The 25,057-nt window shown below is 44.1% G+C and overlaps 1 protein-coding gene across 1 annotated transcript; it reads left to right on the top strand.

Moving 5' to 3' along the window:
- Window positions 1-628: 628 nt before the first annotated feature.
- Window positions 629-24,944, top strand: LOC147449421 (uncharacterized). The gene is made up of 7 exons (XM_086521868.1): window positions 629-936; window positions 23,514-23,570; window positions 23,651-23,737; window positions 23,871-23,951; window positions 24,074-24,186; window positions 24,579-24,628; window positions 24,724-24,944. The coding sequence occupies exons 1-7, from the start codon at window positions 727-729 to the stop codon at window positions 24,789-24,791; spliced, it is 666 nt and encodes a 221-aa protein (XP_086377994.1). The 5' UTR covers window positions 629-726; the 3' UTR covers window positions 24,792-24,944.
- Window positions 24,945-25,057: the final 113 nt, after the last annotated feature.

Raw genomic sequence — 25,057 nt, forward strand, 5'->3', positions numbered from 1 at the left:
CAATGTTGGCTGTGCTTGAAAACTATTGGAGAGCTCCGAAAGGTACGCGTGTAGGCGGGCTTGACCCCTCGGACGATCTACAGTTGATCGCGGCAGTGACGAGGCAAGCCACGTCTGTTTGTTGCCCGAGTTTCCACCGCTCTGTGTGACAGCTTAAAATTGAGGCTCAAATTTTGATTGGCCGAAATGCCCTTTTGAGATGGTCAGGCACCCGTGTGTGACACGGACCTAAATCTCTCTCAATTTTGTAGTTTTTCAATTTAAAATTTTAAGGTAAATTTCAAACTTCATAGACAAGATGGCAATAAGCCCAGGTTCTTAGGAGTAATTTGGAACCTTTAGAAGATACAAGCTCTATCTACTAACATAATATGGTGGAAGGGAGAGCCCTTTCCACGTGTCGCAATCTACGACTTGAAGGCTAAAGTCCAAAACTAAGAAAGCCCCTTTGCACGCGATAAAGAGGGAGAGAGAGAGAGGCCGCCTTCGCGGCCGGACTATACGAATAATTTTGAAGCTTGTGAATTTCCTAGCCAAAGCTTGGTTTTAGCATTCTTAAATGCATCTTGCTCATTGGAAGGCCTCGTGATTTTATCACTTGCCTTGGTAATTCATTTTGCTTAAATGCAATTCAACAATCAACGCTTGGTTTGTGTAGCTGAACTGGTTTTCAATCCTCAGAACGAGGATCAAAGGCGAAGGCATTAGAGGATTTCTTCCGACCTTATGGCTATGGCGGCCGGCTCTGCTACGGTCCTCCCCTCCTCGTCTTATTCAACATCCTCTGCAGCAAGTCTTCAGGCCTCTGGGCTTCGCCATTCTTGTCTCGCCCTTTCCAGCTCACACACCCTCTTTTGCTCTCAGCTTCGCTTCACATACTCTGCCTCCCTCTCCCACCAATGCGGGCGCCTCACCCCCATTGTGCGAGCATCACAGGTACATGCTTACCCTTATGCAAACACATACTTGTACACACATTACCCACGCACATCTTGCACACACACATCTGTGTGTGTGTGTGTGTGAGAGAGAGAGAGAGAGAGAGAGAGAGAGAGAGAGAGAGAGAGAGAGAGAGAGAGAGAGAGAGAGAGAGAGAGAGAGAGAGAGAGAGAGAGAGAGAGAGAGAGAGATTGATTCTCTCTAGATCTATCACCTAACATACTTACATTATCTGCCACGGTCAATGCCCCACTCTTTCACATTCCTTTGCAGCGCTTGAATGATTTCAACCCATGGTGTGCGTGTTTCACATTCAAGAGCTCTTTGATACTGCTGCTGATAAGGCCAATCTTTAGGAAATATGTAATTACAGTGCACCTTCATAGATGGGATTCCCCTATAATGATGAGCATTGTTTTAGAAGGACAATCTACTTTCCTTCGGTCATGCTTCCTAGGCATGCCTCTTTGCTGGGCACCCCGTACATGTGTTGTTGTGCCTTTGATCCTCCCAATACCAGAAAACTTACACTAAGGTTGGTCAAGCCAATTGCTTTGATAACATCTCTACAGTTTAGATTCTAGCCTCTAGTCTCTACATATGTTTCGGATTCAAGAGCCTACACTCCTTCAGGTTTTTGGCTTGCTTTTATGGTCCTTTTTGCTTGGAGTCTACTTCATTACTTTGAGGCTCCATCTCTCCACTTTTTGTCCTTTGTCTACATGCCTTTGGGCCTTGGCCAGTCACATTTGTCTAGTTATGAATCATGATAGTCATTGATTGATTGGTGTACCGTGTGAGTTTGAGCAGTGATCTAGTCTCTAAATTCTCATTTCTAAAGTTTCTATGGTTTTGTGTTCAAGTTTTAAACATGGTGGCGTAGTATGTAGGCTCTCAAGCATCCTATGTAGTAGGCTATCTAACGTGTTTTGATCCATACTTATTCGGTACTTTCGTACCCGTGTGCATCCAATGTGTGGTTGACATGTGGAAAAACATTGTCACTGACTTGGCTGAAAATTTCATCTTGTTGTGCTTTACTGTGGTGATTTGGTGCCCTATTGGGAGCGGAGATCCAAAAATGAGGGGAATTTAACGATCTTTAGTTCGAACAGGGAGCAATACACGAGAAGGGGGTTCTTCAAAACAATCGGGATACTAGTGTGATTGACAGAAAGTGGAACAGGCTCATGAGAAGAAGTATAATTTGCATAGATCATGTACGCAAAAAGAGGTTTTTTCATAAATTTCTTAGTTGAACAAGCGGATTCAATGAGAACTAATTCTCCGCAAAACTTCATATCAACTTTAAGTTGTGTTTCTATGAGTAAGAAGTATCTTTATCACAAGAGCGAAGGAGGGAATCATAGTTATGGGACCATGGCATCCCCAACAAAACATCGCAACCAGCTAAATCCACGATATATGAGTCAAGAAATCCATGAACATGGACTTGGAGTGAGCCCACCAATAGTGTAGTAGGACCATATGTGCCATTCGCCATCTGAACTTCAACCAAGTCGCCCTTCGCGTATTCGTTGATGCCTAGCTTTGTGGCAAGGTCAGTGGAGATGAAGTTTTTGGTAGATTCTGGATCGAAGAAGATGAAAGCACCCTTGTCACGAACTCATTCACAAGCTCTGCATGGTATCACTTGATGCATCATGTCTAGGCTCTCCTACGAGATTTGGAATCAATCTCGCAGAAGAGCAAGGCCTCTTGTTGTTGTTGTTTTCATGGTTGTTAGGTCGCTTGATAGGAATATTATTCAGTGGGGTAGGGTGAGTGTTTCGATTACATTCTTTGAAGGTGTGGCTAGTGTGGCCACAAATAACACCTCCCTTGAGCTGTGTACTCAAGTCTCAGCCATCTGTTGAGGGGTTGATTAGAAATGCCGAGTTGGTGTATACAAAGGTCCGGAGATTTGCTACCTTTGAGTTGAAGAGGTGTTGGTGCAGGAAGCGACATTTTGTTGTGGAGTTGTGGTTTGAAAAACCAATTCCTTTCTCATGACGTGGTAGCCTACTTTGGCAGGTGACATCAGTTGACGCATATTTGAAACCACTTTTCCTATGCAGTATTCCCACAATGGAAAAGGCAAACCCACTATGTACTTAATTCGGTCTACAAAAGTAATGTGGCAGAAGGTGGGATTAGGTAGATAAGCATCCCAAAAGAGTTGGCTGTATGTGGCAAGGGTGTCTGAGGGGTACATCTTGAGGCTAGACCAAGCTGAAAGTATGTCTATCTCAAAGGTTTTATTAAGGAAGCTCGGTAAGAAGGCGAACTTAAAGTCACACCAAGTTTTGGGACTGTCAGGTTTCTTGGTTAGTGTAGCCCACCATGTCAAGGCACTATCTTTGAGAAAAGAGGTGACTTGCACTTTCCTTTAAGGGTGAATCTGGGCTTATCCTAGATTCATCTAGGTACATATTTTAGTCGTATAGCGGACATGCAGACTTCATATTGTGAAGTTTTCATTTGAGTTACGATTAGTTGATATTGTTATCTTTTGTGGTGCGTATGCCCTATCAACTACCTCATTTTTGTGCTAATTTTTTCGATTTAATGCTTCTTTTAGTGCTAGGCTTCATTATGGCTGAGTCTGCCCTTGATCTCCGGAGTCGTGACAAAAACTCAGTACGTTGAACTTTGTGTTGATGTATGCTCATGTGTGTGCGTGTGGTGTGTGTTGTGTTTGGGAGCATATGTTGGTACCTAGTTCTACACCCACTATTGGGCACTGACGACGTTAGTGGGGATGTCGTGGTGTTTAGTCAATACTATGCATGATGGAGCTGATGGTTATATTGTCTTGTGGGTGACTACCATGGGTCTATACCTTGCACTTTCCTTTAAGGGTGAATCTGGGCTTATCATGGATTCATCTAGGTATATTTTTAGTCGTATAGCGGACATGCAGACTTCACATTGCGAAGTTTTTGTCCAAGTTACGACCAGTTGATATTGTGCTAATTCTTTCTATCTTTTGTGGTGCGTATGCCCTATCAACTACCTCATTTTTGTGCTAATTTTTTGATTTAATGCTTCTTTTAGTGCTAGGCTTCATTATGGCCGAGTCTGCCCTTGATCTTTGGAGTCATGACAGAAACTCGATACGCTGAACTTTGTGTTGATGTATGCTCATGTGTGTGCGCGTGTGGTGTGTGTTGTCTTTGGGAGCATATGTTGGTACCTAGTTCTACACCCACTATTGGTCACTGACGACGTTAGTGGGGATGTTGTGGTATTTAGTCAATACTATGCATGATGGAGCTGATGGTTATATTGTCTTGTGGGTGACTACCATGGGTCTATACCTTGCACTTTCCTTAAGGGTGAATCTGGGCTTATCCTGGATTCATGTAGGTATATTTTTTAGTCGTATAGTGGCCGTGCAGACTTCACATTGTGAAGTTTTTGTTCGAGTTACGACCAGTTGATATTGTGCTAATACTTTCTATCTTTTGTGGTGCGTATGCCCTATCAACTACCTCATTTTTGTGCTAATTTTTTCGATTTAATGCTTCTTTTAGTGCTAGTCTTCATTATGGCTGAGTCTGCCCTTGATCTCCGGAGTCATGAAAGAAACTCAGTATGTTGAACTTTGTGTTGATGTATGCTCACGTGTGTGTGCGTGTGGTGTGTTGTGTTTGGGAGCATATTTTGGTACCTAGTTCTACACCCACTATTGGGCATTGAGGACGTTAGTGGGGATGTCGTGGTATTTAGTCAATACTATGCATGATGGAGCTAATGGTTATATTGTCTTGTGGGTGACTACCCATGGGTCTATACCTTGCACTTTCCTTTAGGGTGAATCTGGGCTCATCCTGGATTCATCTAGGTATATAGAGAGGTGACTTGCATCAACTTGGATTTCTCCATAAAGTTATCGTTATTGAACAAAACATTGAATTGTTGTAGAAACTTGAGAGCATTGTGAGAATCTTTGACGCCTGAGAAGGTGAAAAACTTAACTGTAGCACCACCATCCTTGAAGGGTTTGGGACCAGAATCCGCGGCCGCGGGTGTTGAATAATAGTAGTATGATGGTGCTCATGAGATGAATAAGAAGGCAGAGGAGGAGCAATTGGTGGTGGTGGTGGAACATAGGATGGAGGAGTAGAAGGCAATGGTGGTGGGACTTCAGAGGTGACGTGTGAATGTACTCACGAAGCCACATGCTTGAAGATACCTCCCAAGAACTGAGAAACATCTCCAGAGATTTGACACAAAGAAGCAACAAGGGGATTATGTCACAAAGTGATGACGTGGCGGACAACAGAAACCCTAATTTTTGCCAGAAACCCTAATTTCCGGAAATCGCGGAGGCGGAATATTTTATTTATTTATTTATTTTTTTGAGAAATTTTGAGCGACGCAAATCTCAGCTTTTCGCTTTGATTTGGGAGAAAGAAAGAGAAAAAGAGAACTTGCTTTTTACTGACTCTCATTGAGAGAGAGAGAGAGAATTTGCTTTTGCTTTGAAGCTTTTGGGGCTCTGCTTTTGGGCATCCCTTGTAACCTTTAAATTAGTGGTGAGGGCCTCACTTCTCAGAGCATCTGGACGCAGAGTCTGAGAGTGAAACCCTAACCGCTCTCTTGTACTTTGATGATTGATTTATACAAAAAGAAATACCGAAAGGGGCGCCAGTCTTTGGGGCCAATATCTATAGGCACGGAACTCCGCCGGGCCAGTGCAAATCTATTGTGATCTGTGAATTGTTTTGAAGTGGTTATTTGGTGCTGTCGCGGTTGATTCTTGACTTGGAGTGTCCAAGTCTGTTACAGTGGTATGAGAGCACGGCCGATTTCTCTTCTACGGGAAATCCGATCCCCGAATTTTTTTTCCGCGCCACCTATGGCTTCAAGCAATGATCAGTCGACTCCCTCTGCATCTGGAGATGCGGGCTGAGATCACAACGAAGATTCAGGCAGAGAGTATGGCCCGCCTCGGCCTACTTAGGCGGAGAGACAAGAGATGGAGCGTCGTCAATTAATCGGCGATGCAACGAAGATGATGCTCAATTTTGCCAAGGACCCGAAGATGGCAAAATATATGAACCAGACCTCTTTGGAAGAGGTACAGATGGAGTGGTAGAGAACCACAACACCACTCCCGAAACCCGCTCTCAAGAAGCCTTCTGCCTCCAAGAATATACGGAGAAAGAACTAGAGAACGTGGTTGATGCACGGATTGCTCAGCTTTTCGACGCGCGAAAGAAAGGCAAAAAGCACCACAAAAAGCAGAAGAAAGGCACAGACTTCCCAGGATATTTGGGTCGTCGGTCGACATTTGACAAGGCAAAGAAACAGAAGAAGCATGTTCGATTTGAAGGAGTATCCGGTTCTTCTTCTTCTTCTTCTTTCGACAATTCTTCTAGCTCTTCAGATTCGAGCCAAGAAGACAGAAAAGGTGAAAAGCGAAGCAAGAAGGAACGCTTCGGAAAGGGCAAGAAAAAGGCAAGGAAGTCTAAGTCTCGCCCAGTGACTGACAGTTCTATTGCGGACTGGTCTACAGACAGCTCAGATTCCGATGACGGAAACTTTTATGCGAACAAGAAGAATTTCTACAAAGCCAACCAGTATGACTTTCTCGAAGATAAAAGCAAGAAAGTCCGAGAGTTTAAGGAAGGTGGCCACTCGATCAAGTTTGATACTTTTCAGGATACTCAGATGCTTCGAAGGCTTTGTCTTTTATACAGTAGTTTGACATCGCTTTCGCGGGAGGACGCTATTCAGAGCACTCCAAGATTCGGAGAGCTGCCTCTTATTTTAAGGGGAATGCTCGCACTTGGTGGTCCACGCTTCTATTAAGCAAGACTGTGCCAGTTACATGGCTGAAATTCAAGAGGCTTTTTATTTCTTCTTGGTTGACTCAAGAGTTTGAGCGAGATATACGAACTGCTTGGAATCATCTTCGGATGACCAAGAAAGATACAATCAATGCTTATTGTGAAAGATTCTGGAGCTCTTTTCTACCCGCCTCTTCATTCAAGAAGATCTCGTTCAGAGAACAGATTGAGCGGTTTACCTTGGGTCTACCTACAGAGATCCGAGATCACTGCTTGGAACAGAAGTCATCTTCTATTCAGGAGTTGATGAGTCATGCGAAGCGGGGCTTTGCCATTCACTTTGGCAGTCTAACCTACCCCACAGATGAGGCCATGACACAACGAGCCGAACAGACGTCTGGGAATGAAAGTAGAAAGAAAAAGAGCAACCCAGAGAAAAATGATGCACGACCCAAGCTTACTCTTGAGGAGAGAGCTCGCTTCATCAGAGAGGGGAAGTGCTTTGGATGCGGGGAACATGGACATATCTCCGCGAAGTGCCCTAACAAGACACAGAAAGAACAGAATGATAAGAACGAAGACAGGCCTGAGAGTTCGAGAGCAGTTGAGGAACGTGGCAGAAAAGGCAGATAGAAAAGCAGAACTGGTACCACATGGCGTGGGACTTGCACCGAATCAAATGAATGAAAGTACAAACTTTGCTGCTTTTGGGGCAAAGTGCAGGATCAGGAAGCTCTTTTGAAGGAGCCAAGGCCAACTTCTTTTCACTTGGAATTGGCGGCTCGATTTGGAACTACGCCCGACAGACTGACGCCACATGCGGAGGTAGTTCGACTGGCACCCGGATGGGATATTGCCATTACACCGAGCATTGGCAAACTTTGTTTGCAATGACAGGGGTGTTCAGGGCACGCGAGTGACGTTCTACTCAGAATCCCTTGGTACCACAAGAACTACGCCGTGGTGGACTACCGGGCCGAGAAAGCGACTTTGATAAATGAAGGGCTTAGAGATTGTACTTGATGAACTTCAGTTTTCTTACTCATTCTTTTGGGAGAACTGAACGATGGATAAAGGTTGAATATGTTTTGACCTGAAGAAAAGAACGCCAAGATTTTTTCTCCACACTCATGCCGATTGCTTTTGAGAGGGCCTGAAGATAAAACCATTGATCTGATACTTGGAAGCACGCCACCGAATCGGCCACCTTACCGTGTGAGCTGAGTACAGAATGAAAAGATTATGAACCCAATGAAAGACCTCTTGGAAAAGAGTCTTGTCCAACCTAGTACTTCACCGTATTGCTCTCCAGTGTTGTTGGTTTTGAAGAAAGACGGATCTTGGAGAATGTGCATCGATTATAGCACTCTCAACGAAATCACCATCAAGAACAGATTTCCGATTCCTAGGAACGATGATATACTCGACAAGTTACAAGGATCCTTGTGCTTTAGCAAGATTGACTTGAAGAGTGGATATCATCAGATCAGGATAGCGCCAGGAGATGTCTACAAGACAGCCTTTCGGACGACTTTTGATTTATTTGAGATTTTGGTGATGCCTTTTGGCTTAACCAAGGCTCCTGCGACATTTAACTGGATGATGGACAGGATTTTTCGAGAGTACAGGCTATTTGTTGGCACTTTCTTTGACGACATCATTGTTTTCTCCAAGGATGAGGCAGAACACAGAGATCATCTGCTTCAAGTCTTTCAGGCATTACGAGATCACACGCTAGTGATTAATGCAAAGAAAAGTGAATTTTTCCTACCAGAGATACACTTTTTGGGACACATTGTGTCAGCAGTAGGAGTGCAAAACTATTCGTGATTGGCCCGATTTGAGGAATGTCCATGAAGCTAGAAGCTTCTTGGGACCGTGTTCGTACTACAGGCGGTTCATACGAAAGTTTGCAGAGGTTGCTTCCCCTTTGCATACCTTGACACAGAAAGGAGTACCTTTTTCGTGGGGATCCACAGAGGTGACTGCCTTTCGGACATTGAAAGAGAAATTGACTACGGGACCTATTTTGACTTTGTAGGACTTGCAGAAGTCATTTGAAGTATATTGTGATGCTTGTGGTCGTAGTCTGGGTGCGGTGTTGATGCAAGAAGGCCATGTCATAGCTTACGAGAGCCGTTTGTTCTCTAGGCCGGAGATGACAGCACAGATCTATGAGAAAGAGCTTTTGGCGGTTATCCATGCTCTTACTCAGTGGCGGCATTACCTACTCGGAGCGGATTTCACTGTCTTTACAGACCATCAGAGTTGGCGCTACTTCTTGTCACAGAAGCAGCTTTCGGAAAAGCAGATGCGGTGGGCGAACATCTTGTCACAGTTTCACTTCCAGATTGTCCATGTGCAGGGACAGAAGAATGTGGTGGCAGATGCTTTGTCTCGGAAACCGTTGGTTCTGGCTATTTCCGCGATACATCATAGGAGCTTCGAGGATATGGTCGATCAGTATGCCACAGACACAGACTTTGCAGATATTTTCACACGGCTACGGGATGGGGAGACAATAGCTGGATACTCCCTTCGGGAAGGCTACTTGATGAAAATGACTATGTTGTGCGTTACACAACCGTTGAGGGATAAGGTTATGACTGAATGCCACTGTCCACCTTTTACGGGTCACCGCGGCATTGCTACCACCATGAAGGGGGTAGAGAGATACTTCTTTGGACTGAGACTCAAAAAGGATGTGGAAGAATTTGTGCGCAGTTGCTTGGTATGCCAGAAGGTCAAGTTTGACATGCATAAGGCACAGGGATTGTTACAGCCTTTACCCATGCCCACCCACCCCTGGGAAAGTATTGCAATGGATTTCATTTTTGATCTCCCGAGAACATAGAATGATCACAATGATTTTTCGATTACATGGCACGTCTGAGACGTTTGTCTCCGGCAGAGACCCCAGATTTATGAGTTTGTTTTGGAAGGCAATTTGGGAGAACATTGGCACGCAGTTGTAGTTCTCGTCATTGTTCCACTTGCAGACTGACGTGCAATTTGAGATTGCCAATTCAGTGATTTTAGATTTATTGAAGTCTTGTATCTCGGATCAGAAGACTCAATGGGAAAAGAACTTACTTTTGGTGGAATTTGCCTACAATAACACGATACACTCTTCGACGGGGAAGACGTCATGTGAGATTGTTGAAAGTGCTGCGAAGGTTCCATCCTTCCTGAGCACGAAAGATTAGATATTTGAAGCGGATGAATATTCGCGAGATTTGGATACGGCTTTTGCCAAGGTTTGCGAGACTTTGCAGAAGTCTCAAGAACGACAGAAAAAGGCAGCGGATCGCCATCGTCGCGACATGAAATTGAAGGAGGATGATTGGGTGCTCTTACTTTTGAGAAGGCACGCCTAAGAAAGAAAAAGGGAAAGGAGAGGCTTTTTCCAAAGCTTAGTATGTGATACTACGGACCTTTCTAGATTATTGAAAAGATAAATGATGTCTCCTTCCGATTGAAACTGCCAGATACTTGGAAGATTCACAATGCATTGCATGTGAGTCTCTTGAACCCTGTTAAGGGTGATGTGCCTGATGATGGGGAGCATGATGAGCAACCCGCAGTGGAAGAAAACGAGGAGATCATTGTTCCTGAACAGATTTTGGCACATAATGATACGAAGAAAGGTAAAGTCCGAAGGCGGTTCTTGGTTTAGTTCAAGAACTTTCCTGCATTTGATGTGAAGTGGATGGAGGAGGAGGACCTAGCAGATACTCCTCGGATTGTGAAACTTTACCTCGACGTTTTGGTTTAGCATAGTCTACTCCAAATGGAACCCAAAATTCAGCTTGGCCGGAGATCTGGTGCAGTGGGATGCACAAGAGGGGAGTCACTCCATTCCTTTGTCAACAGATGCCTTGATTTTGATACTAAAGTCACTGATGTCTCTTTGAGCTTTAGGGATACTGGGAGCTGATAGTATATTGCTTGATGACTTTATGAAATGGAATTCCTGATTATGATACTGATTTGTTCTTGACTTCTTGTGAGTGCAGGAACTGATAGACGAAATGACTGCAGCATTTTGGTCTACTTGATCTCGAATAGACATGGTTGCAATAGGGGTTAGTCAATCGGACATCGATGAGGTCCCGATTGGACCTAGATGTGATTGCTAGCTACATTACCGATAAATCATGGTCTAAGATCCGAATGAATGTTGGATGTCATGTGATGTCCTGTGATGTCTGGTGATGTCCTGTGATGTCATGTGATGTGACTGTCGATTTTGTATATGTGCTAGATGTGTGTTCCTAGTACGTAGGTACTAACAGTCAGTGTCTGCTAAGACGGTTTATGGCTTTTGTCGGTTTTGCAGGCGTAATCGCGGTCGATTACAATGCTTTCAAGAGGGGGGTATGTCACAAAGTGATGATGTAGCAGACAACAGAAACCCTAATTTCCGGAAATCGCGGAGGTGGATTTTTTTTATTTTTTTTTTTGAGAAATTTTGAGCGACGCAAATCTTAGCTTTTCGCTTTGATTTGGGAGAAAGAAAGAGAAAAAGAGAACTTGCTTTTTACTGACTCTCATTGAGAGAGAGAGAGAATCTGCTTTTGCTTTGAAGCTTTTGGGCATCCCTTGTAACCTTTAAATTAGTGGTGAGGGCCTCACTTCTCAGAGTATCTGGACGCAGAGTCTGAGAGTGAAACCCTAACCGCTCTCTTGTACTTTGATGATTGATTAATACAAAAAGAAATACCGAAAGGGACGCTAGTCTTTGGGGCCAATATCTCTAGGCACGGAACTCCGCCGGGCCAGTGCAAATCTATTGTGATCTATGAATTGTTTTGAAGTGGTTATTTGGTGCTGTCGCGGTTGATTCTTGACTTGGAGTGTCCAAGTCTGTTACAGATTATGAGAAAGGGTAGGAGGAAGACAAGAGTAGATATGAGAAGGTTGTTGAGGGATAGCAGTAGTAGGAGGAGGATTGAGAGAGCCCAAAGATTTGTGCAAAGTTTCCAAATCAATGCAATCATCCATTGGGTTCTACTTTTGCTCGGCCAGGTACACCAATTGTTGAACCATGTGTTGAGCATGTCTCTCCTTTGGATGCTTTTGGGTGGAAGGACTCAGTGGATTTCTGCCTTGTCCGTTGTGATCTCCATGTTCTCCGTCCATGTTGTTAGGATTGTGCTTCGATTTGCAGAGGGCAAGGAAGCAAGCTAATGTTTTGATTCCACTGTAATCACTTCTAACGAGCGATCAAACGGAAACATAGAGGTGACTAAACTTTGCTATACTCTGTAACACTTATCATTTGAAAACAACTTGAATAACTGAATTGAGAGTGTCATAAACTGCTGACGTGTCAAGTCACTGAAGAGCAAAGCCAACCTTCAAATCATGGCCGAGGGGCCTAAACCCTAAGAAGAACAAGCAACATCAGAAGAAGAAATCCTACCAACTTATGGGACCCCGTCTGATAAGGCCCAAGTGACATAAAGGAAATAAAATAAAGCTGGATCCTCACACACACACACACACACACACACACACACACACAAAAGACAACGTAGAAATTGGTGATGTGGCAGCTGTACGGACAGCCCGGAAATAGCACTGACATGCTAATGTGGCAGCTTGTACGGATTTTCGCGATTTGCGCTGGTAACGTGGCAGTTGTACGGATTTCCGTAAATCACGCTGGCAACTTTTGGGCATTGCTTTTGGACCAGATGCTTGTGAGTTTGAAGGCTTTTCATGTAAATTGCTTTTGGGCCTAGGGCCTTTAAATATGAGGCCATGGGCTCATTCTCTGGCATGCTTCGTCGAGAAGGTGCAGAATCTGGAGTACCGGCTTGTACTGTGTTGATGCAATATAAAGAAATACCGAAAGGGGCGCCAAGGTTTGGGGCGAATACTCTCGGGGGTGAAATTCCGCCACTCCATGTCGCGTGTGCTCTCTCTCTTTTAGTTCAACAGTTATTGAAGTGCTAAAAGTCTGTTCAATCTGTTCTTTTCTATTGGCACGTGGTGCCGGTCTTGTGACAGTGGTATCAGAGCATCAGGCGTGTGCTTTTTTGAAAGCATACCAGTCCTACAAAAGAGCAGACAGACCTATTGCAATTTTACTTGAAGTATCTTCAGATCCCGACCTCGGACTTATTAGCCACTCCCACCCTTCATACATCGCGCATGGAGCGCACTCGCGTCTTCACCGCTCATGTCTTACAAGGTATAAGCCATAAAGATCACTTGCAAAGAAGGATCCAAGATTTGTTTCGAGTTGTTGTTTTTCTCAAATGCAGTATCACGTAGTGGTGGAAGTCTATATAGCTACCAAGCTGCTCACTTCAACGACTTGGGAAACTTTCAAGAAAATTTTTTCCCGAAGTTATATTGTTTCTAACAACTTCCTTCGGAGTGCAACTTTTGGCAGAGTGGGGTATCCTGAAATGTTTGCCATGGAAACCCTAGCAGATTATAACTTGAAATTTCTTGACATCTCTCAGTAGGTGTGTTACAAACTGGTGACGTTGCTACAGTACATACACACACACATTGCAGGAAATTACCCGCGCTGTAGTTGCTGACGTGGCACTGTCGTACGGATAGGCTGCCGTACTGTTGACGTGGCATCCCGTAAAATGCGGTGCAATTTGTGGCAGCAAAAGCAAGGCAGTTTGGCGGCAACTTTGCTTTTTAGCTGGCTACGCAATTGGCAAGATAGAGGGAGAGAGAGCTTTTTATTTTTAAGCCTTGCTTTATTCTCTCAAGAGAGAGAGCTAGGGAGAGAGGAACAGCTTTTGATTTTTAGCTTTTGGCCTCTACTTTTAGCATCCCTTGTAGACATTTAAATATGTGGGCAGGGCCTCCCAACTCAGAGCATCTGGACGCAGAGTCTGAGAGTGAACGCCTACCTACTCTCTTGTATTTTGAACACAGATTAATACAAAAAGAAATACCGAAAGGGGCGCTAGTCTTTGGGGCCAATATCTCTAGGCACGGAACTCCCCCGGGCCAGTGTCGAATCAATTGTGAATTGTGAACTGTTTTGAAGTGGTTATTTGTGGTGTCGTGGTAGATTCTCGACTTGGAGTGTCCAAGTCTGTTACAGTGGTAACAACCGATTTCTCTTCTACGGGAAATCCGATCCTTTTTACGCGGCACTTATGGCTTCAGGCAGAGATCGGTCGACTTCCTCTACATTCGGAGATGCGGGAAGAGATCACAAGGAAGATTTACGCGAGGAGTACGGCCCGCCTCGGCCTACTCAGGCGGAGCTCGAAGAGATGGAGTTGGTGATGCAACAAAGATGATGCTTAATTTTGTGAAGGACTCGAAATTTGCAAAATATATGAGCCAGACTTCTTTCGATGAGGTGCATGCACAGTGGCGGCAGACCACAGAGCAACCCCTCAAACCGGCCGTGAAGGAACCTCCTACTTCGAGGATGTACACAGAGCAGAATTAGAAGAGGTGGTTGATGCACGAATTGCTCAGCTTTTTGACGCGCAGAACAAAGCTAGAAAGCACGATAAAAAGCAAAAGAAATCCCGGGTTATTTGGGTCGTCAGTCTACATTGAATCGGCAAGAAAGTAGAAGAAGCGTGTTCGATTTGAAGGAGTACTTAGTTCTTCTTCTTCTTCTTCTTCTGAGAGTTCTTCTAGCTCCTCTGACTCGAGCGAAGAAGACAGAAAAGGCAAAAAGCGAAGCAAAAAGCAACGGTTCGAAAAGGGTAAGAAAAAGGCAAAGAAGCCTAAATCTCTCCTCGTGGTTGACAGTTCTACAAGGACTCGTCTTCAAACAGTTCGGACTCTGACAACAACTACTTTTATGCAAAGAAGAAGAATTTTGAAAAAGCCAACCAGTATGACTTTCTGGAAGACAAAAGCAAGAAAGTGCGAGAGTTTAAGGAAGGTGGACAGTCAATTAAATTTGACACGTTTTCTGGTTATAGAGATGCTTCGAAGGCTTTGTCTTTTATACAGCAGTTTGACATAACTTTCTTAGGAGGGCGTTACTCAGAGCACTCTAAGATTCGCAAAGCTGCCTCTTACTGAAATGCTCGAACTTGGTGGTCCATGCTTCTATTAAACAAGACAGCGCCAGTTAAATGGCTGAAATTCAAAAGGCTTTTTATTTCTTGTTGGCTGACTCGAGAGTATGAACGCGACATACGAACTGCTTGGAACCATCTTCGGATGACCAAGAAAGATACAATGGACGCTTATTGCGAGAGATTCTGGAGCTCTTTTCTACCTGCCTCTTCATTTAAGAAGATCTCGTTCAAGGAACAGATTGAGTGGTTTACCTTGGGTCTTCCTATAGAGATCTGAGATCACTGCTTGGAACAAAAGCAAGCTTCCATTCAAGAGTTGATGAGTCGTGCGAAATGGGGCTTTGCTATTCACTCGGGCAGTTTGACGTACCCCACAGATGAGATCATGAGGCAAAGGGCCGAACAGACTTCGACATATGAAAGTACAAAGAGGAAGAGCAATCCGGAAAAGAAAGAAAAGGATGTAAGACCCAAACTTACTCCTCAAGAGAGGGCTCGCTACATAAAGGAGGGGAAGTGCTTTGGATGCGGGGAAACTGGGCATATCTCCGCGAAGTGCCCTAAAAAGGCACAGAAAGAACAGAACGACAAGGACGGCGAAAGGCCTGAGAGTTCGAGAGCAGAGGACCGTGGAAGTAAAGGCAAGATGAGAAAAGGACTGGTTCCAGATTGCGTGGGTACTGATCCCAACACGATGGCTGAGAGTACAGAACTTTGCCGAGCTTGGGGCGAAGTAAAAGACCAAGAAGCCGTGATCTTCTTTGATGGAGGAGCCAAGGCCAGCTTCATTTCACCAAAATTGGCGGTGCGGCTCGAGATCACTCCCGATCGAATGGGACCTCTTGTAGAGGCTGTTCTAGCGGCACCCGACAGGGACGTAGCCATTACACCTGTCATTGGCAAACTTCGGTTGCATTGTCAGGGGCATTTGTGGCATGAGGACTTTTACATAATGCCTTTGGAAGGTTGTGATGTTCTCTTGGGAATTCCCTGGTACCACAAGAACAACGCCATGGTCGACTATCGGGCGAGGAAAGCGACTTTGACCACAGAGAAGGACAGAACAATTGTATTCTATGTAAAACTTAAGGGCGAGTTTGTCCCTATTGTATCGGCTTCGGCCATTTCCAAATTAATGAAATCCAGTCTGTTTGTTTACTCTATCTTTTTGAAAGAGTTGAGTGATGAGAATAGGACGATATGTCTGAACTTGATAAAAAACGCCAAGTTTTCTCCATGCTTACGTTGATTGGTTCTCAGAGGACCTGCCCAGCGCGTTACCACTCGCTCGTCCTGAAGATGATACCATTGATCTGATACTTGGAAGCACACCGCTGAACCCGCCACCTTACCGTGTGAGCCGAGCCCAGAACGAAGAGATTACGAACCAAGTGAAAGACCTCTTGGAAAAGGGTCTTGTCCAGCCTAATACTTCACCGTACTGCTCTCCAGTGTTGCTAGTTTTGAAGAAAGACGGATCTTGGAGAATGTGCATCGATTATAGAGCTCTCAACAAAACCACCATCAAGAACAGATTTCCTACTCCTAGAATCGATGATATGCTTGACCGACTTCAGGGATCCTCGTGCTTTAGTAGGATTGACTTGAAAAGTGGATATCATTAGATTCGAATCGCGCCGGGAGACGTCTACAAGACAGCCTTTCGGACGACTTTTGGGTTATTTGAGTTTTTGGTGATGTCTTTTGGCCTAACAAATGCTCCTGGGACATTTAATCGGATGATGGACAGGATTTTTCGAGAGTACAGACTATTCGTTGGCACTTTCTTTGACGACATCATTGTTTTTTTCAAGGATGAGGCAGAACATAGAGTACATCTACTTCAGGTCTTTCAGGCATTACGAGATCACAAGTTAGTGATTAATGCGAAGAAAAGTGAAATTTTCCTACCAGAGATACACTTTTTGGGACACATTGTGTCAGCAGCAAGAGTGCAGATGGATCCGGCCAAGATAGAGACTATCCGTGATTGGCCCGATTTAAAGAATGTCCATGAAGTTAGAAGCTTCTTGGGATTGTGTTCGTACTACAGGCGGTTCATTAGAAAGTTTGCAGAGGTTGCTTAACCTTTGCATATCTTGACACAGAAAGGAGTCCCTTTCCCGTGGGGACCCACAGAGGTGACTGCCTTTCAGACATTGAAAGAGAAATTGACTACGGGACTAGTTTTGACTTTGCCGGACTTGCAGAAGTCATTTGAAGTATATTGTGATGCTTGTGGTCGTAGTCTGGGTGCGCTCTTAATGCAAGAAGGCCATGTCATTGCTTACGAGAGCCGTTTGTTCTCTAGGCCGGAGATGACAGCACAGATCTATGAGAAAGAGCTTTTGGCGGTTATCCATGCTCTTACTCAGTGGCGGCATTACCTACTCGGAGCGGATTTCACTGTCTTTACAGACCATCAGAGTTGGCGCTACTTCTTGTCACAGAAGCAGCTTTCGGAAAAGCAGATGCGGTGGGCGAACATCTTGTCACAGTTTCACTTCCAGATTGTCCATGTGCAGGGACAGAAGAATGTGGTGGCAGATGCTTTGTCTCGGAAACCGTTGGTTCTGGCTATTTCCGCGATACATCATAGGAGCTTCGAGGATATGGTCGATTAGTATGCCACAGATACAGACTTTGCAGACATTTTCACACGGATACGGGATGAGGAGATGGTAGCGGGATATTCCATTCGAGATGGCTACTTCATGAGGAAAACCATGTCGTGCGTTACACAGCCATTGAGGGAGAAGGTTATGACCGAATGCCAGTGTCCACCTTTTACGGGTCATCGTGGCATTGCTATCACCTTGAAAGGGGTAGAGAGAGACTTCTTTTGGCCGAGACTCAAGAAGGATGTGGACGAGTTTGTGCGTAGTTGCTTGGTATGCCAGAAGGTCATGTTTGACAGGCATAAAGCACAGGGATTGTTACAGCCTTTGCCCATACCCACCTGCCCCTGGGAAAGTATTGCGATGGATTTCATTTTTGATCTCCCGAGAACACAGAGTGGTCACGATGGTATCTGGACTGATATTGACAGATTTAGCAAGCAGTCTCATTTCATTCCAGTGAAGAAAACATTCAAGCCGGATCACTTAGCGCGACTGTTTTTGGCCCATATCTTCAGATTACATGGCATGCCCGAGACGATTGTCTCCGACAGGGACCCCAGATTTACGAGTTTGTTTTGGAAGGCAATTTGGGAGAACATTGGTACGGGGTTGCAGTTCTCATCATCTTTTCACCCGTAGACTGATGGGTAATCTGAGATTGCCAATTCAATGGTTTTAGATCTATTGAAGTCTTACATCTCAGATCAAAAGACTCAATGGGAAAAGTATCTACCTTTGGTGGAATTTACCTACAACAACACGATACACTCTTCGACGGGGAAGGCGCCGTTTGAGATTATTGAAGGTGCTGTGAAGGTTCCACCCTTCCTAAGCACGAAAGGTAAGATTTTTGAAGCCGATTAGTACACGCGCGACTTGGACACGGCTTTCGCAAGGTCCGCGAGGCTTTGCAGAAATCTCTGGAAAGACAGAAAAAGGCAGTGGATTGTCATCGTCGTGATTTGAAATTGAAGGAGGATGATTGGGAGCTCTAACAAGTTACGTTTTGAGAAGGCACACTTGAGAGAGAAGAAGGGAAAGGAGAGGCTTTTTCCAAAGCTTAGTATGAGATACTACGGACCTTTCCAGATCTCCGAAAAGATCAATGATGTCTCCTTCCGACTCACAATGCATTTCATGTGAGTCTCTTGAAACCTTTTAAAGGTGATGTGCACGAAGATGGAAGAAAACGAGGAGATCCTTATTCCTGAACAGATATTGGCACATAAGGACAAAAAGAATAAGGGTAAAGTGAGAAGGCGGTTCTTGGTTAAATTCAAGAACTATCCTGCATTGGATGCGAAGTGGATGGAGCAGGACCCAACAGATACTCCTGAAATTGTGAACCTTTACCTTGAAGCTTTTGGTTTAGCATAGTCTACTCCAAATGGAACCCCGAATTCAGCTTGGCCGTAGATCTGGTGCAGTGGGTTGCACAAGACTGGAGTTACTCCGCTCCTTTGTCAACAGATGCCTCGATTTTTGAATACCAGAGTCACTGATGTCTCTTTCTTCAGGGATACCGAGAGCTGACAATATTCTGTTGTATGACTTTATGAAATGAAATTCTGGGTAATATGAAATTGATTTGTTCTTGACTTGTTTAAGTGCAAGAAGTGATAGACGAAATGAGTGCAGCATTTTGGTATGAATGATCTCGATAGACATGGTTGCAAGAGGGATTAGTCAATCGGGCATCTATGAGGTCTTCATTGGATCTATGCGATTGCTAATTGCATTGCCGATAAATCATGGTCTTAGATCTGAATAAATGTTGAATGTGATTTGTCATGTGATGTCCTGGGGATGTCAAGTGATGTCGTGTGATGTGATTGTCGATTGGTATATGTGCTAGATGTGTGTTCCTAGTGCGTCAGTACTAACAGTCAGTGTTTGATAAGACAGTTTATGGCCTCTGTCTGTTTTGCAGGCGTAATCTAGGGCGATTACAATGCTTTCAAGAGGGGGGTATGTCATAAACTGGTGACGTGGCTACAATACATACACACACAATGCAGGAAATTACCCCCGCTATAGCTACTGACGTGGCACTGTCGTATGGATAGGTTGTCGTACTACTGACGTGGCATCCCATAAAACGCGGTGCAATTTGCGGAAGCAAAAGCAGGGCAATTCGGCGGTAGCTTTGCTTTTTGGCTGGCTACGCAATTGGCAAGATAGAGAGAGAGAGAGAGAGCTTTTTATTTTTAAGCCTTGCTTTATTCTCTCAAGAGAGAGAGCTAGTGAGAGGAACAACTTTTGATTTTTCAGCTTTTGGGCTATGCTTTTAGCATCCCTTGTAAACATTTATATATGTGGGCAGGGTCTCACAACTCAGAGTATCTGGACGCAGAGTTTGAGAGTGAGCGCTTGCCTACTCTCTTGTACTTCGAACACAGATTAATACAAAAAGAAATACCGAAAGGAGTGCCAGTCTTTGGGGCCGATATCAATCGGGCTAGTGTCGAATCAATTGTGAACTCTGAGCTGTTTTGAAGTGGTTATTTGTGGTGTCGTGGTAGATTCTCGACTTGGGAGTGTCCAAATCTGTTACAAGGTGTCTCTTTTCGAGCTAAAAACCTTGGAGGCATAGTTACCAGGAACGGAAAAACGGAACGGGAACGCGGAACAAAATGCCATTCCCTGTTACGGGTACTCACGTTTGAAACACGGAACGGGGATTCGGAACGGGAACTTGGAATGGGAACGGGGAATGGGGGCCTGAAAATGGCCATTCCCTGTTACTATGCTTGGAGGTCTAGTGTGAGTGCCAGGTCTTGGGACTACCATCACCGCTACATGAACATTGCTTGTCGAGGCTTGTTTCGACTATTTAAGAGTTTGTGGATCATGCTGCGGTCGGCTACGACCTTATGGAAGGAACCTAACCCTTATTTTTGGTGCAGGTTTCAGGATGGAAAGTTAGTCGACTTTTCGAGCTCGACTGATGTCAAGATTGCTTTTTAAGTTTGAGTTCTGTTTGTAATGATCTTGTTTGGAATTTGTTTGAAATGAATGGTATTTGTTTTAAACCTGTCTCGGTGCCAATTTGAATTGTTTGACTCTGGTTTTAATACCGGTTTCAATGGTTGGTGATTTTACTCCCGAGTGGAGTAGTGAGAAATGTTGTTTTGGTATTGATCGAACCTCGGAACGACGCATATGGGATGTCTGGGGAGCATTTGATTGTATGCTTGCAAAATAATTGTTGTTGTTACTCCTGACCCGGACTTGGATGGTTATGCGGGAGGAGTATTAAGAAGTCTGAGCAGTGGTTACTCTCAGCACCTCCAAACGATGTAGGCTGCGGTCTAGGGGGTGTTTGGTCGTAAAAGGCCTCTATATCTCTTGGCCCGGACTTTTTAGGTTATGCAGGAGGAGTGATGAGGGAGTCGTTGAATATCTCCCGGCTCGGACCTTGTTAGGTTATGCGGGAGGAGTGTTCATCGGCGACTTTATGTTTCTATGTATTGTAACATGCATATGTGAGCATTTGTGTTGCATTGTGATGTGCCAACCTCTGAATGTTCCTTATTGGATGAGATTGCCTGGGTATGTAATTTTAGTGCATCAAGACACGCGTGAAAGATCAATGCGGTCTCGGTGTGATGGCTAATTTTACTACACCGGAATATGAAGAGTTTTGACTTGGAGGAAAGGAGAAGCCAACTCCTTGATCAAAAGAGCTGAAAGGAGAAGCCAACTCCTTAACCAAAAAAAAAAAGAGCAGATTGATTGTCCCTCGGAACGACCCTCAAAAATTTTGAGCTAACTTGAATTGTTTTGCAGATATGCTGTAATCGTTGACGATTACTTTCTTTCAAGAAGGGGGGATGTCACAAACTGCTGACGTGTCAAGTCATTGAAGAGCAGAGCCAACCTTCGGATCACGGCCGATGGGCCTAAACCCTAAGAAGAACAGGTAACAGCAGAAGAAGTCCTACCAACTTATGGGACCCCGTCCGATGGGGCCCAAGTGACAAAGGAATTAAAATAAAGCTGGGCCCTCACACACACAAAAAAAAAAAAGACAACGTAGAAATTGATGACATGGTAGTTGTACGGACAACCTGGAAATTGCTCCGACATGCTGACGTGGCAACCTGTACGGATTTTCGCGATTTGCATTGTTGGTGTGGCAGTTGTATAGATTTTCGTAAATCACGCTGGCAGCTTTTGGGCATTGCTTTTGGACCAGATGCTTTTGAGTTTGAAGGCTTTTCCTATAATCTGCTTTTGGGCCTAGGGCCTTTAATTTTGAGGCCATGGGCTCATTCTCTAACATGCTTCTTGGAGAAGGTGCAGAGTCTGGAGTACCGGCTTCTACTGTGTTGATGCAATATAAAGAAATACCGAAAGGGGCGCCAAGGTTTGGGGGCAATATTCTCTGGGGTGGAATTCCGCCACTTCGTGTTGTGTGTGCACTATTCTCTCTCTCTTTCAGTTCAGTTGTTATTGAAGTGCTAAAAGTTTGTTCAGTCTGTTCTTTTCTATTGGCACGTGGTGCCGGTATAGAGAGAGAGAGAGAGAGAGAGAGAGAGAGAGAGAGAGAGAGAGAGAGAGAGAGAGAGAGAGAGAAGATGTTGGAGTGGGGTGCCCCTATACATAGTTGGTGGGCCTGAATTGCCCACTGTCAGTGTCCCTGTTCTGGTGTTTCTTTAGTATGTCAACTCTTCTTGTACAAGGATCGAAGGGCTGAGAAATCAGAGAGTTGGTGCTCAGACAATCATGCGGCAAACTGTAGACAATGTGTGTGTGTGTGTGTGTGAAGGGGGGGTGTTGAGGTGCTTTTATAGCTCTTGCAAGCCCACAGTTATAGAGGGGGGGCTGCGAGAAAAGCAAGTGCCCCCTCTTCTTTGTTTGTACGAATCCCAGCCCATAAAGCAAACTTACATAATAGTTTGGGCCAGCTTTTAAACTTTGAAAAATATCAATTTTAAGAGAGACTTGGTTTTAGAGAGAGAACATCACGTCTAGTTTTGGAGAGAAAATTGCAGGTTCTAGAGAGGAGAGAGAAAATCAGAAACTCAGGTTCTAGAGAGAATTTGCAGTAGAGAGAATCAAAAATTCAAGTTTAGGAGAGAGAATCAGAGTGCGGGGTGGAGGATTTTGGCTCTAACAAAGAGATTGGCATGGACCACCTTTCTAGAGAGAGAGTGTGAACGGAGTGATCAGTTGCATCTATGACCTCGACGCAGAGACCCTAACCCTAAAACCCATCACGGATTGAATGGAGTATTGGATGCAAGCTCACTGACGTTGACCACAGGCTGAAAATTCTCGCTACAACTAGCTCTTTTGCAAACTAATTAAAGCCAAATGGGGGCCAATTTGAGCTGTGGGTGTGCCTACTATAGGTGCCAACGCCATCATGCTCCGTCGCCCCGTCGTCAGTCAAGATTGTTCAAGTTCGACTTATGGGACAGCTTGTGTGTGTTTTGTACCATGAACTAGAAGACTTGTTTGACAGTTTCAGGCATTGGGGCCTCTGTTGACCACCTTTGAACACGGTGGGCTGCATTTTTGGCCATTTTCCAGGTGCTTTGGCTCTAGCCTTTTTAGCCCTTTGTCCTAGTAAGCTCTTTTTCCTCGTGTTCATCTGCAAAGACTAGACTTTAGGCTAAAATAACAAGTCTTCTATTTTTATCGTACGTTACATTCACAGTACGTTATAGTTCGATTAATATTGCAGACCTTCGTATGTGTACTGATGGTACGTGATTGTATTTGTCAACCTTGCCATCAGTAAACTCTGACTGTGTGTCACCTCCGCAAGTCATCCTTCAATTTCTGCCAACAACTACAGTCTTTAGGGACTCTGTATATGAAATGCCATCTTCTTTTATTCCATTTTGTGAGAATACTAATCTTTTTAAACTTCTCAAGGCATGCTTTTTGTTATGCTTGTGCTGTTTATTAGATCTCGGTTGTTCATGTACTTTACATTGCTCTACTTGCTCATGCAAGCTTGGAAAATAAAGTTCTTGGTTTTAAATGCTCAGGCTGTAGGTTCCTTACACCTGCTCCAGTTTTGCAATGGTGTTATTGTACTGGATAGAGTATGCGCGGATTGTTAAAGCTCGTACATTCTATTGATGATATGTGTTCTAATATGAATCTCATTACAGAGCTCAACTGAAAGGTCATATGTCATGATAAAGCCAGATGGAGTGCAGCGTGGCCTGGTATGAGAATGCTTGCTTTTTTCAGCAGTGGTTTTAGATTCAAATGGACAAGGTATTGAATCTTTTGTTGTGTATAAAAGGTGGGAGAGATCATTTCAAGGTTTGAGAGGAAAGGGTTTACTATAAAAGGACTGAAACTTTTCAGCTGTCCTGCAGCGCTTGCGGAGGTAAATTTTGCATGTTGGTGTTGAATGCTGGTGGTCTTTTGTAATAAAGTTTGCTTACATTGTTGTTGCTGGTTCCAGAAAGAAAGATGCAATCGTGAAAATTTTGTTTTGCTGATCTAATCATGCAATGCAGGAGCACTACAAGGACCTTAGTTCTAAACCCTTCTATCCAAAGCTGGTGAAGTACATCACATCAGGACCTGTTGTTTGTTTGGTATGCAGACGTAGCTCTGTGCTTTATCTTATCTCAAACATTAGTTTTCTAACAATTGTGGGGCGCTTTTTTTTGGTTTTTACTTTTTCAGAGAATAATTTTAGTATGGAATTCTTTTGCAGGCATTGGAAGGTCCGGGTGTGGTGGCTTCGGCTAGAAAGCTTATAGGTGTTACAAATCCGCTGCAAGCTGAACCTGGCACAATTCGTGGAGATCTGGGCATTGAAACTGGGAGGTAAGATTAGGCACTTTAAACAGACTTAGAGACCCGCTTGCTAGGATAGAAAAGGGTGTTTTGGAGATTGGATCACTCCTGGGTCTCTTGGGATCGTTCCTACAACATTAAACTTCTCCTCCTCTTCTTCTTCTTCTACATCTGCACTTGAGACCAACATTTAGTTTAGCAATTCTTTTCTTTTCTTCTTTCTTTTTTCTTTATCATTTTCATTTTCTTTTATTTTGCCTTTTTAAGCTAGGGATTCAATTAGGCTCATCTATGACAGTTTATTAGGTGAGATATCATCATCTTTTGAACCTCGCGCTGGTCTCATGGGCCATTTTGGCCTCTAAGATATCTTTCTTTCTTTCTTGCACAAAGCTAATAAACGGTTGTTTGGTTTTCTGAAGGAATGTCATACATGGAAGCGACAGTCCCGAAAATGGCGAGCGTGAAATCGGTAAGCTTTAATTCTTAGGGTGACAATGTGTGAGCAGCAAATGTATTTTGAGCTTTCGATTTTTCTTCTTTCTTAACTCAGTTTTGTGTATTCAGCATTGTGGTTCAAAGAGGGCGAGTTATGTGAATGGGAGCCAACCCTAACACCATGGTTACGGGAGTAGCAACATTGTCTTCAGTTTTGATTGAGTGAGCTCTTTGGGGCTGAAATTTTGCTCTCCAATTCTGTTCTCTATGTTGAGATTCAATAAATCTTCCTTGCTTGTATTTTTTTTTGGGGCATGAGAGCGAAAGTACCCGAAGAATTCTTTGCATTTTCCAGTATTGCATGATTCATTTCCATAGTTGAACAATTGAAGGGTGGTAGCGTTGAGTAGCCCTGTCATCGAAGGATGATGACTCGGCTACTCATAATAGACGATAATATTAT

The sequence above is a fragment of the Adiantum capillus-veneris genome, chromosome 10 (genome assembly GCF_014529385.1).
Source record: "Adiantum capillus-veneris isolate H3 chromosome 10, ASM1452938v2, whole genome shotgun sequence".
NCBI lineage: Eukaryota > Viridiplantae > Streptophyta > Polypodiopsida > Polypodiales > Pteridaceae > Adiantum > Adiantum capillus-veneris.

Bases quoted from the DNA above. Each gene is read 5' to 3' on its own strand.
- LOC147449421 (XM_086521868.1), top strand. From the start codon at position 727: ATGGCTATGGCGGCCGGCTCTGCTACGGTCCTCCCCTCCTCGTCTTAT. The intron at 23,571-23,650 runs GTATGAGAATGC...TGTGTATAAAAG, and splicing joins ATGGAGTGCAGCGTGGCCTG to GTGGGAGAGATCATTTCAAG. The intron at 24,187-24,578 runs GTAAGATTAGGC...GGTTTTCTGAAG, and splicing joins CTGGGCATTGAAACTGGGAG to GAATGTCATACATGGAAGCG.